Source organism: Carassius gibelio, chromosome B2 (assembly GCF_023724105.1).
Source record: "Carassius gibelio isolate Cgi1373 ecotype wild population from Czech Republic chromosome B2, carGib1.2-hapl.c, whole genome shotgun sequence".
Taxonomy (NCBI): Eukaryota; Metazoa; Chordata; class Actinopteri; order Cypriniformes; family Cyprinidae; genus Carassius; species Carassius gibelio.
This window is the reverse complement of record NC_068397.1, coordinates 21,205,760-21,218,855: the sequence shown is the minus strand read 5'-3', so window position 1 is coordinate 21,218,855 and position 13,096 is coordinate 21,205,760. Positions and strand designations below refer to the sequence as shown.

Sequence of the window (13,096 nt, the reverse complement as noted above, 5' to 3'; positions counted from 1 at the left end):
ATCCAATCCCTTGACACAAATGAGCTGTTATTATGCTTTTTGGCAAACTCTAGATGTGCTTTGGCTTGTTCTTTTTAGTAATGGCTTCTTGCATGCTTCCCTCCCACATGATCCGGTTGACAAGTTCACCTTTATCTGCTTTCTGCTACTGAACTATGAAGCTAAATCAAAGTGATCGTTGGCTTCTCTTGTGGTTTCATCTTGAATGATCACCCTGTCTAGGGAGTTTCTTTGCCTTCTGATATGGCTCCCATTCCCTGATAATAGGACCAGTGGTGTCAACTGAAACATCCAAACACTAGGGTTATTCTCGAAATTTACGCATTTGTTTTAATTTATCTCGGGAATGGACTTTAATCTTCATTTTAATAGCCTTCCCTCAGATTTACAACCCTCAACTACAGGGTTCTTCTCAATAAATTGTGGTTGCTATTTTAATTCACAGATAGAGGTAATTGTAAGGATATGTGGGAAATATCATTGCACAGTTAAAGTTTTTGAATCAGAGGAATGGGATATCTTTATAAAGTATTAATGCATTTTTTATTGCATTGTTTCATTGTTTCAACATAAAATACAGCCATGTTATTTCATTTTGTGGTTCTGACTTAGTGCTGGGAAATTCAATAAAAATTCATTTAGATTTCATATATTCATGAGCATTCAGTTGCCATTATCACAAAATAAACTCTGGCAAGATGATGAGGACCCCAGCGTGAGGCAGAGGGATTTTGTATCACCCTGAAGGAGTTTCATTTGTGATAATGACTGTCTGGATGTACATTATCCCGCTTATTACACAGCTACTGACCAAATAAATGGGCATTAAGTATTGCTTCTCTTTTTTAGTCTTTAAGACATCAAAGGCAGGGAGTTATATATTTCAAATGTTTTGTATGAGCTCATGCATAATTTACCTACCCGTCTCAACTTTGGAGTGATCGGTTCGCTCTGTCACCTTCTCTTGACTGATGAGGTAATCAACAATTCTCACTCCGATTGGCGGCTCTGTATGATTCCAATCTATGATGACCAATGAACTGCTGGGCTCATACGAATGGGACAGCTTTAGCCTGACAAGAGAATAAAATCAACATTGACCGTATGAGTCAATGTTTGACCAAGATCTGGACTAATACTTTTAAACTTCACTTCAGAAATTTCAATTTCCTGAACTCACATAGGTTGAGGCAGAGGAGCACAGGTCGGGAGTCCATCTGTGCCAAAGGCGCTGGAGTCACATCGACACCAGTCATCAATAACATCACCTTTAGCAGAGCACCACAGTACACTCATCATGGCCACCTGCAGCGCCTACGTGAGAAGACAAAGATGCAGAGCACGTCATATTAATTCTAATATTAATTATAAACAATTATTCTAATATTCACAGTTATATAAAACAATTTTTAGACTCATTGAGGTTTACAGTATATTTGGGGAAATGTCCTCTACCACCACAAGAGTGCAGCATCTTCCTGGCTCATGCGTATTTGTACATACCACACATTTTCAGAAAATAAGATTGTAACAAAAAATAAAATAATAATAATAATAATAATAATAATAATAATTAAAATGCCCTTTGAAATATAATTTACTTTTAACTAATTAAAAACTTGTTGTAATTATATTATTTTGTAATACTTTATTTTTTTAAACTTAATTTAATTCTCATTCAAATGAAACTAACTAACAAATAAATAAATAAATAAATAAATAAATAAATAAATAAATAAATAAGCTTTAATTTATTTTGGTTGAAAGGGACAAATTAATGTAGCACTAGTATCTGTGACTCCACTGTCTATATAATTATGTTCAAGAAATTCAAATAAACATATACACACATACTACATTTCTGGTAAATAGCCCCTTGGACATGGTTTTCCTTTTTTACATTTTGCTATTTTTAATCTTCCCATCACTATACTGGTGCAATAGGTCCCACACAGACCACCTGCCGACCCCCAGGAGGTGTCCAAGCCTGGCTCACTGCTGCTTAACTTCAGTGGGTAACCTGGCATGTGCTGTGGGGTGAGAGTATAACATTATGAGTCACAGATACCTGGTACGTCTCGTTGCTGTTGACCAGCTCGTAGATTGGTGTGGCTTTTGTGATGTTGAGCAGCACAGGTTCTGCAGGACGTGCAGGCCCAGGGCTCATGTGGCAGAGGTGGCAGGACAGCGGGCACTGGCCCTGGCTGCTGCAGTCCATGCGCACCCCCGCCGCCATGCGCTTGGCACCCGAGTCCAGCAGGCTGGCAATGTATGCTGGGTAAGTAAGTGTGCGTGGCTCTTTGTCCCGCTCCTCTGACTCATCCGATGGAGAGTTTCCTGAAAAACAGAATTCAACACGATTTAGATTTGGAAAGGAAAGTCTTTCGAATAGGGCTGTTTTGCATTTCAATTATGAATAACGGTTGACAAATATGATTATAACAACAAATATGAAAATATTATACAATATTAAACAAAGTAATTGTGCAACTTAAGCATGAATATTATTATATTAATATAATACATATTTTTAAATAAATAATATTATTATGTATACATTAATTATTAATGACATAAAAGTGACAATTCAGGAAGCTTTTCTTCTGTTTTAAGCTCATCTGAAAATGCATTAAAATGTAATAAAAACTGTTAAATAAATCATTCATGAAATAATTTAATAAATCAAATATGCTTACTAATTAATACAATCACAGTGCATGTCAATATTTGTTCTATCAGCTCTATTTTAGACACTGTATCATCATTTATCCCTAAAATGAAAGTGTATTGAGTAAAGCTTTGCTTCTATTTTAAGCCCACCCCAAAAGTATTTGGACTCACAGTTGCTTACTCTGCAGACTTCCACACATACAAAAGCAATCAGCAAGCTCAACAGCCAATTAGGGAATACCCTTTCACTGCAGCATACTTTAATAAAAGACACACACACTTGAGATTTCAAAGACGTGCTCGCACACACACACACACACACACACACTTGCACAAATAAAAAACCACACAGAGATTTTATGAGCCAACAGTGTGAGAAGAAAATGCAGTGTGAGAAACCATTATTCCTTCAGCCTTTCGCAATATCAGATAGGCCACATTTAGCCCAACATTTTGCATGAGAGACACATGAGGAAATGAATATGCAGCACCCCACAGTACACTTAATAATAAAGCAACAAAAGCCCTGCTGCAAACTGCAGAGAAATAATCAGCCCAACCAAACTGAGTTTTGCTTTCATCTCAGAAAGATTCTTATTTAATTATATTTATTATTATTATTATTTGGGGAGAATCCGAGCTGTTCTTTCTTTGTTAATCAATATCTAAACAGGCTCTGGTCTGCAGGAGAAGTGCAAAAGGTCATGCATCTGACCTTTTGGGAGGTGATTGTAGCAAACGGGCTCTTTACAAAATATACCACTTTCTTTATTACTCATAGGATTCTAAATCATCTAAATTGTATCTTCCATTTTATTCCTTTGAAGAAAAGCAATGTAGCTGTGCCAAGAAATCACAAAGCACTTTAAAAAAGTTTCCACAAAGTTAATGGATTAAAAGGCCTGTAAATTGCACATTTTGGATGCCAATCAGAAAGCTTGAGCTCCTCAGAAAATACTAATGTGTTAAAAGTGTTTCATCAAATTCAATGCCAGCTGTAGATTAAGAAGGCATTACCAATATTACGCTTAGCTGGTGCTTTAATTAGACAAGAGTGAGAGAATGAAAAAGCTAGAAGAAGTGGGAAAGAAGAAATAAGGAAGGCTGGAAGAGAGAGAAACAGTGGGAGAGCTGCACACTCTACCGTGTGCCAATTTGCTTTGACATATTTTCTCCACAGCTCTGGGTTTTGACAGTTATGAAACCGGCATGATGCATTGCAGGCCAAATTAAAACAGGAGAGTGAAGGAAACATCTCCTTAGATAACTTTCATGTAAGACAGTTGATTTGCATGAAAACGCACAGAAAATCTTGTCATCTGTAGAGTCTCTTTAAGCTCAGAACTCTTTTCGGTGAAGAAAAAGACTTTGATATTCTCAGTGGTTTGAAGGATTGCCATTTATGACTGCATGCAAACTGTCAGCTTTGACAAAGGTGAGCATTTGGTAATTCCTTCCTACAAGCATATTTTTATCACCACCCAACTATAGAAATTCCCTAAAAGAAAGCATGTGCCTAACAAACGAAACACTAGATGGCACTAGAGCTCTAGGAGGGGATAGCAATTGCGCATGAAAGCAGAAAGGGAGGGGGTGACCTAACAAATTGCATTATCATGTCTGCACGGATCCGAAAACACAATCTGCACGATAAAGTATTAAGATAATGAACATTGCTTCCCCTTTTTTTCCTCATGTTTTTGACAAGTATGGAAAAGGATGAAACATCAAAATGGAAAGTCATGAATTGCTCTGTGTGTATCCAAAATCCAATAAGATTTCAGTCAATAATCAGGACGTTTAAGCACCCCAGTCAAGCAATTTAAACGTGTTGCAAAACGTCTAGGCTCAGGATACATTTGAACACTTTAGCAAAGCTTGACAAGCTAATCTCACAAGAAAGATGTTGCATGATGATTATCATACAGTCCTTATTCAAGCACCTGCTTTGTTCGCAGTGCATGTGGATTGAGTTTTAAATGCCCAATCACAGCTCAATGCTAGTTCACAGTAACATGTAAATACTCTTCCAGCCAGTCTCTTTCCATCTCTCTTCTCTCGCCTCTCCCGACCAGCCTTTCAATCTTTCTTGTGTTTGTTTTATTAGAACCGGTTTAGGCATGCAGCTGCTGGTCTTAACTGACATGCCCCTCTGTCTCTTAATAAAAGCTGCCGGTGTGTTACAGGTGAGAGTGACTGGATTTATTTACCTGTGATTGGGCCTGCCTGCAGACACAAAGAGCAGTGACATCTCGTTTGTGAGGCGCAAGGGCTAAACTAATTCATCTGTTTGCACGGCGTAGCTGGTAACGCTCCCCGGGACCTCGCTCTGCAATCCAACCTGAACTGCCAGACTGAGGGGCTCGAATCTGAAGCAATTTGCAATGGATTCTTAAATGCCTTGTTCAGAACCGGCTGAGGGCTTTATTTTTTATTCTCAAAAAAAGAAAGACGAGGCTTTTATATAAGCCATATTCCACTGTAATTGTCTCAATGTGCAGTACAGGACACTGTTTTGAGATCTAATTGCATGCAACTAGAAGGATAGACTGACAGACAAAAAAATCAGGGATTTTTTTGGAAAGAAAACCTTGTGAGAATGACTCACAGTCACATCAAAGCAGGCCGTGGTTGTACAAACATTGTTAATGGGAACTAAGTACCAGTAATTTGCACATAAACATGTGTTTGCAGTGTAGTTGTGTAGTGGAGAAGCTCATAGCCCAAGTTGCTTGAAGTCCAGTGTTACGTTTCCACAGTCTGTGATGATTTGGGGTGCAATTTCATCTGCTGTGTTGGTCCATTATGTTTTTGCAACCATTTACCAAGAAATTTTGGAGCACTTCATGCTTCCTTCTGCTGACCAGCTTTTTGAAGATGCTGATTTCATTTTCCAGCAGTTATTTGGCACCTGCCCACACTGCCAAAAGCACCAAAAGTTGATTAACTGTATGGGCTATTGTCAAGAGGAAAATGAGAAACAAGAGACCAAACAATGCAGATGAGCTGAAGGCCACTGTCAAAGAAACCTGGGATTCCAGACCACCTCATCAGTGCCACAAACTGATCACCTCCATGCCACGCCGAATTGAGGCAGTAATTAAAGGAGCCCCTACCAAATATCGAGTACATTTACAGTAATTACATTCCAGAAGGTCAACATTTCAGTAAAAATGTTTTTCTAATTTGCAGAAATAGTGAATTGGTGGGTTTTTGTTAAATGTGAGCCAAAATCATCACAATTAAAAGAACCAAAGACTTAAACTAATTCAGTCAGTGTGCACTGAATTTATTTAATACACAAGTTTCACAATTTAAGTTGAATTACTGAAACAAATGAACTTTTCCACGACATTCTTATTTATTGAGATGCACCTGTATAAGTTTTTACATGCGTTAGATACTTTGCATATTAATTTAAACATGTATCAGCATTTAACTACATGTGAAAATTGTTCTTAATGTGACCATAATAATATTCCTTCTAGATTTTCAGATTTAGAAAAATGCATTAACATATTTAATCAATAGTTGGATTTATTTAAAATCTACATTACTACTACTACTGCACATTTTTTTATTTTATTTTCAATAACACTTAAACAATAATAATAAATAAATAAATATATGAAAAAAAAAATGTCATTAATGAGATTAACACTCCATTTCGTTTTCGATTTCGGCAGACCACTGGAACCCCTACAGCAACAGTGCCATAATCATGTATTTGCAGTCTGCTGTAAATATCCCTTGGAGTTAGAGGACGATCTCAGCAACAGGGATTCTGTGCCAACCAGGTGCCGTTTCCCTGGTCTTATCTGTCTGTGCACGGCAAGCAGCTGGCATGCTTTTCACGAGTGGATTACACGCTAACGCTGCTGTTCGCTCATACTATCATTTCCGCTTTTGGGGGGACATGCCGACCTTCAAGTGTAGCTCAAAACTTTCAACCCTTTTAATTGATGGATGAATTAGAGGGTTTGTGAAAGACTTTTGAAAGATGACGAAAAAAGAAGTTTCAAATGCAAATTGACAGATGCATTAATCTGAGATTAGAGTTATTAGACTGAGAAGCATTAGATTGTATAGTGAGTGGAACTCAGAGATGGGCTCTGACATTTTCTTATTTCACTTCTCTGTCCAAGGCTAAACTATTTTCTATTAGAGTAAAAAAAAAAAAAAAATGTTAAATGCTGAAATATGCATTATACCTCTTATCCTGGCAGTGTAGGATGATCCAACCTATCTGTGGTAAAGTAAAGGTGTGTAAATATTTTGAATGTGGAAGAAAAAGTAATTTCACAAAAAAGATTGAATTTTGCAGTTCGGATAAGAAACAGAATGGGTTTCTTTGTTACAGACACTCTTTGTAAGAGTACTCTTTACATATTTATTTATTTCTTTTTTTGTCATATTTTTAAACATAGTTGTTAAATCTCTCTTAAAAGGAACCGTTTCCTCCTAAATGAAAACGTGTTTTTTTGTTTACTGACCATGAAATTAAGTCATGAACAGTTTTCAAAAAAAAAAAAAAAAAAACATCCGACATTTACTCACCTTCCAGTTAATGGGACCCACAAAACTTTAGAAGAAAAAAACATAAAATCATACAAGCTTTGAACGACATGATGGCAAGTACATAATGGCAGCATTTGTATTTTGGGGGTGAACTATTTATTTATTTTTTTTAAACGGAACTTAAAAGTAGTTACATGGAGTCACATAATGCAGCATACCTGTATATACGCAAAAAACGTTTTTCAAAAGAAAATAAAGTTTTGCAAACGAAAATTTAAGTATTGAGAAAAATAAAAGTGCATTTTGGAGACAAAAATTAATAATTGCAAAAGAAAATAAAGTATGGGGAGACAAAAATGAAGATTTGCAAACAAAAATAAAGAATTGCAAAACATAAACGAAACAGCACGAAAACAATGATTTTGCAATAAATATTTTCCATGGTTATATCTACTAATTTATTTGCAAAGCTGCTTTTATTTTGCATGCCAGTCTAGTTTGATCTTACGATGCTTTTTTTTCTTTGTGCTTAATTTTTCTGCAGGTCTAGCTTTGTTTCACTGTTTTGACGTGGGGGTGGAGTCAAGGGAAGGGGGCGTGTACAAGATGCCTCCCTGAAAGTGACGTCATTGGCCTGAGACACAGCTCAATGATCCGGGTACTGTCATAAAGAGCAGAGGCTTGCGAGTGAATCGTTTCGTTTTATTCACTAGCATTAAAACATGCATGTTTTCATTTTATTTCCTTTATTAACAAATGTATATGTGTATTAGCAGTGTTTGCTCAAGTTAAAGAAGTTCTTAACATAAACATCTGCTGTTTATTTCTCTCGATGTGCACACTTTTATACCATTAAAATGTGTATTGTTTCATTTGGTTAACTGCATGTGTATTAACAGTGTTTGTTTAAAATCTCTTAACCTGTGGGAGGACGCCAGCGCACAGAAGTTCACTTCCAGAAGGAAAATTTCTGGTAATTTACTCACCCCCATTTCATCCAAGATGTTCATGTCTTTCTTTCTTTAGTCACATAGAAATTAAGTTGGTTGAGGAAAACACTCTAGGATTTTTCCCAATATAGTGGACCTCACAAGTGGCCAACAGATTGACGGTCTAAGTTGTAGTTTCAATGGGCTTTACGCGATCCCAGCCAATAAATAATGTATTTGCAACTGAAGAAAGAAAGACATGAACATCTTAAATGAACGGGTGGTGAGTAAATTATCAAGGAATTTGCAATCTGTAAGTGAATTACTCCTTTAATATGCAACAGCATTGCAACGCAACGTGAGAACTACTAAATGGTTTGCAGACAGTCATGTGCCAACTGATGTCTACTAGAAATGCTGTCAGAGTAAACAGGTCATAGTTTTGTCTGTTTAGCATTTTTCCTGTCAGCTAGACTCATGAATTATTAAATATCCCAAATATTTTCCTCAATACATTTTAAATTCCCCCGGTGCTATCAAAATTGAAGCACACACTAACCCAGCACACACAGCGCAGCAGAGGCCAGAATTAGTCAAGCTTGTCTGTGCTGCCGATGTGAGAAGACGGTTCCACAGTGACCAGTCGAAAGATTAATTAAGAAGAGAAGTCACTGGGGTCCGGTCTGTCCTGACCTCTAAAATGAGTAATCAGGGCCAGGAGATGACTGCTCCATCAGGTTTCTGTCTTAAACAATCATTCTGTCACACAAACACATATACGCACAGGTCACCCCATGTTGACATGACAGCATTCCCACTCATTTTCAATCTTTTCTCTCCATTGTACTGGCTACATTCAGCTCTCTTGGCTTCACCTGTATGCGGCTTTAGAGACCCTCTACAATGAATGTTGTACATGAAGTCTGAACTCAATAAAAACCTTTGCATGATTAAAAGCCTACACAATTAGAACAAAATACATACTTATAATCCATATAATAGAAATAACCTTGGGCTTTGCAAAGAAAAGAGTTGTTAAGAAAGGAAGGAACACAGACCTTTTGCTGAACCCAGCGGAGTGGTATGACACTGATGACCTGGACTCATACATAATACAGAACAATCATATGCTAAAAGCGTATATACTGCATACAGCATAGCAAAGGTAGGCCTTTTCCAAAGGGACAATGTGAGTAATAAGAACAATGGAGTAATGACTGGGTGAAATAATCTATCTATCTATCTATCTATCTATCTATCTATCTATCTATCTATCTATCTATCTATCTATCTATCTATCTATCTATCTATCTATCTATCTATCTATCTATCTATCTATCTATCTATCTATCCATCCATCCATCCATCCATCCATCCATCCATCCATCCATCCATCCATCCATCTATCTATCTATCTATCGATCTGTGTCTGTCTGTCTGTATTGCACCCTGAAATGCATCACATACCAAAGGTAAAATGAGTTTTAAATGTACAAAAATAAGTCATTAATTGCTCTCCTGCAAGTGCATTGTTAAGCTATGAAGGAGAATACAACAGCAACTGCAGATTAATGTGTATCAGCAGAAAGTGAGGGCATGCTAAATGAAGTGGCACCATCAGTGTGAAGCTGGAATGAAACATCCATCATGGACTACACCAGTGAAGCCTGCATATGGTTCGAGTTCTACACCATCGGTCTTTGAGTGGGAGAACAAGACAAATGGGTTGTATTATCATGTTTTAATTGTCATTACTGCACCAAGATTAACCTAGTTGTCCAGCCAGGTATAATTAAGAAATTATTCACCTGCAATATAAACATGATAATCAAACTCCATTGTATTATGCATGCTTCTCTTATTATAAAGTGTGATTTGACAGGACCATATGACATAGCCATTATATGCAAATTTTAACAAAGAAATAATTTGATTGGACAATGATTGGGTGAAAGTAACAAAGACAAGTTCATGGGTTCAATTATCATGGTGCAAAATTGCTAATACAGTAAGATAGGGATTTTCACACTGCACATAATGCATGCTGGATAAAGCGAAGTTTCACACTTGTACTTTTGGGGCGTTAACCCCAAATTGTGGTGCTGAAGGTATACTGTGTGAAATAATGCAGTGCTAAAACGTACAGCAAGTTGTTAACAACAGACAACCAACCATAAAATGCCTTGGTGCTTCATTCATTAAATATTCACGAGCTTTGTACAGCAGAAACTGTAAAACAAGGGTTGTGTTTTACTGTGTGAGAGATATGAGTGAAAATAACAATGTTAACCTTGGGGTTACAAAACCACAGTGTTAAATCAGGGTAAAATGAACAGAGTGAAACATTAAATGGAAAATGGAATGGATAAAAACCTAAATGTATATATATATATATATAATGCAAATAAGACACTTAACATTGAGATAATTTGAACACATTTTAGAATCATAATTGAGATGTTTCAAACTCTCCCTAAACAACCACCCATTTGTGCTAAGAATTAATGATGCTGCTGTACTTTCATTATTCACCATGCACACCACCCATAAATCAGTCTCTCTGCAGCATCTGTAAGTATGTAAGTATGTACAACTAATCAAGTATATATACACACAGCATGATTATTTAGCAATTTAATTTCTGGTCCTAAGGGAGGCAAACTTAAAATAAATATAAATAAATTAAATTTAAAATAAGTAAGACAAATAAATGAATACTGCAGCTTCCTGATGAGTCAGGCAACAGCAACTATTATGTTGCAGGAGTTTAAGAGCAAATCGATCGGCATAAAATAGCACTCTGAACAGTTCAAAAACAGATGTTTTACTTGAACCTAAAACACTTATTCTGGCTTCCTCCCGGAGCCTCCCACAGTGAGAGTTGGATCATGCCGGCTGCTGTCTGATTTCTATGATCAGTCTCTGCTCTCACCTCCCACACATCAGATCACTGCCTACTGTGTGTCTGTCCTTCATCAGGATGCCATTGCATTTTGATGGTTTGTATCATATTTTTTATGCCCTTTTATAAATACAAGCATTTATGTGTAGCTGTAGGAAACACATGAACTGATAAAATATATTCACTGAATGGAATGTAAGTCATATGGATAAATGCATAAAAATAAAAATGCTTGACCAATGGTGTCTGCCTTATTGCCAAGCTCATAAATGTCTTTATGCATAGACATGCAAGCAGCCATGATTATGGAGAACAGAAGTGAGACTCAATAAAGAATTTTTCTCAATAGTGTCCTAGCGGCAGTTAAGTTTTGAGATGTGTCATTATGTGGAGTTATAATGGAGGGTTCTGTTTAATGAGATATTTAATGTCTTCACTGACCTGCTGCATTCCTCCTAAATTAATTTTCAGTCTTTATTACACCTCTGCATGATGGTATTGAAGTGATACAGTATGACAAAAAAAAAAAAGATACTAATAATACTTATAAAAAAATAAACATAGTAAAAAATCCCTGTGGAAACAATGATACATGTGGAAACAATGATACATTTTTACAGAATGAATAGAAAGTTAAAAAAATAAAAATCTTCTATAACATTACAAATACCTTTACTGTCACTTTCGATCAATTTAATGCATCCTTGCTGAGTTAAGTATTAATTTTATTTTATGATCTTTTTTTTAAATCTTACCTAGCCCAAATTTTAAATGGTTGTGTATCACAATTTTTTTAACAATATTTTTTTGATCAATTAATCAATCAACGCAGCCTTGGTGAGCATAACATACATCCAAAAACAATTAATTAATCTTACCGACACTAAACATCTAAACGGTAGTGCACACCATAAACGTCATTACTTTATGATTGTCTCTAGGAAACTGTAGCTAACAGAGCTAGAAACTGATGAAAATAACAGCCTTCTGTATTTCTCCTGAAAAAGAGAAGCTCTCAGGGTAACAGCTGAGCATGATGAGTGCAGGTTTTCCACTCATGTCTGGAGCTTGTGTGCAGTGCGGTGTTGTGCCATGTTGTTGTTGCAGTCAAAGTGCCTTCAGTTGATGTGAGAGGACTGTGTTGGTTGTGATGCAGAAAAGAAGCCCAGAGAGTACAGTCATGGGTCAGTGCATGGTGCTGGCCCTGCTTGATACCAGCCAGGTCTTGATGTCAGATAAAATATATTGGCTTTCCATAGCCCTTTCCCTATTTCCTGCAACAGTGGCAGTGACCAGACATCTTCATGGAAATTCCTCTCAAATTATGCATGCATGTGCTGAAACTCCCTTTAGCAACACAGGCCAACAGTCTGAGACCACAGGAAAAATCTGGGATTTTTTTTTTTAAACATAGACCTAGAAATAAACAGAAATGCTCCAGATATTGAATCATTTAAAGTAATACATATCCTATATATGCACAAATTAAAATAAACGAATAAACCTGGCATTTAAGAATAATGTTGGCACTTTGACAAATTAATTAATTAGGAAAATTATAGGAACGAATTTTACTAGTGGTTTCAGACTTTTGGATGGTGTATCCAAAAAAAACAACAACAACATTTAAAGGGGGGTGGGGGGTACAATGGTGTTTCGTGTATTCAGAGTTGTTCACAGTGTTAAAGAGATGGATTCTCATGCTAAACATGGCCAAAGTTTTAAAAAATAATTTAGAAGAAAGAGAATTTCTGTGCTGAAAATCTTACTTCCGGGTTGGTACAAGTTCGGCTGTTTTTTTTTTTTTTAATGACGTAGATAAGAACGGAAGTCCTTATACGAGCATTTCTCCCGGAAAAGCACATCCGTGCACACACATTGACCAGAGGAGAGCGAGACCGCGCACATCAATGTGCAGATTTCTGTATTTTGTTGGAAATCAGCACATAAGTGAATATATGTTAATGGAAACAACACAAAACATCAGCATTATAGCTCCGCTCACGGCACGCCTCCAGGAGCTCAGCTTTTCCCGGAGAGAATCGGAAAGCTGTATTTTTCTTTTATAAATATTATC

At 36.6% G+C, this 13,096-nt stretch overlaps 1 protein-coding gene across 3 annotated transcripts in view; it reads right to left on the bottom strand.

The window, feature by feature from the left end:
• LOC127951225 (astrotactin-1-like) overlaps nt 1–13,096 on the bottom strand; it is a 263,118-nt gene that overhangs the window by 28,229 nt on the left and 221,793 nt on the right. For all 3 annotated transcript variants that reach the window (XM_052549027.1, XM_052549026.1, XM_052549028.1), the window contains 3 exons: nt 2,069–2,337; nt 1,181–1,314; nt 922–1,073 (listed from right to left, as the gene is read on the bottom strand). In XM_052549027.1, coding sequence (XP_052404987.1) covers nt 922–1,073; nt 1,181–1,314; nt 2,069–2,337 — 555 coding nt within the window. The remainder of the gene's footprint in view (nt 1–921; nt 1,074–1,180; nt 1,315–2,068; nt 2,338–13,096) is intronic.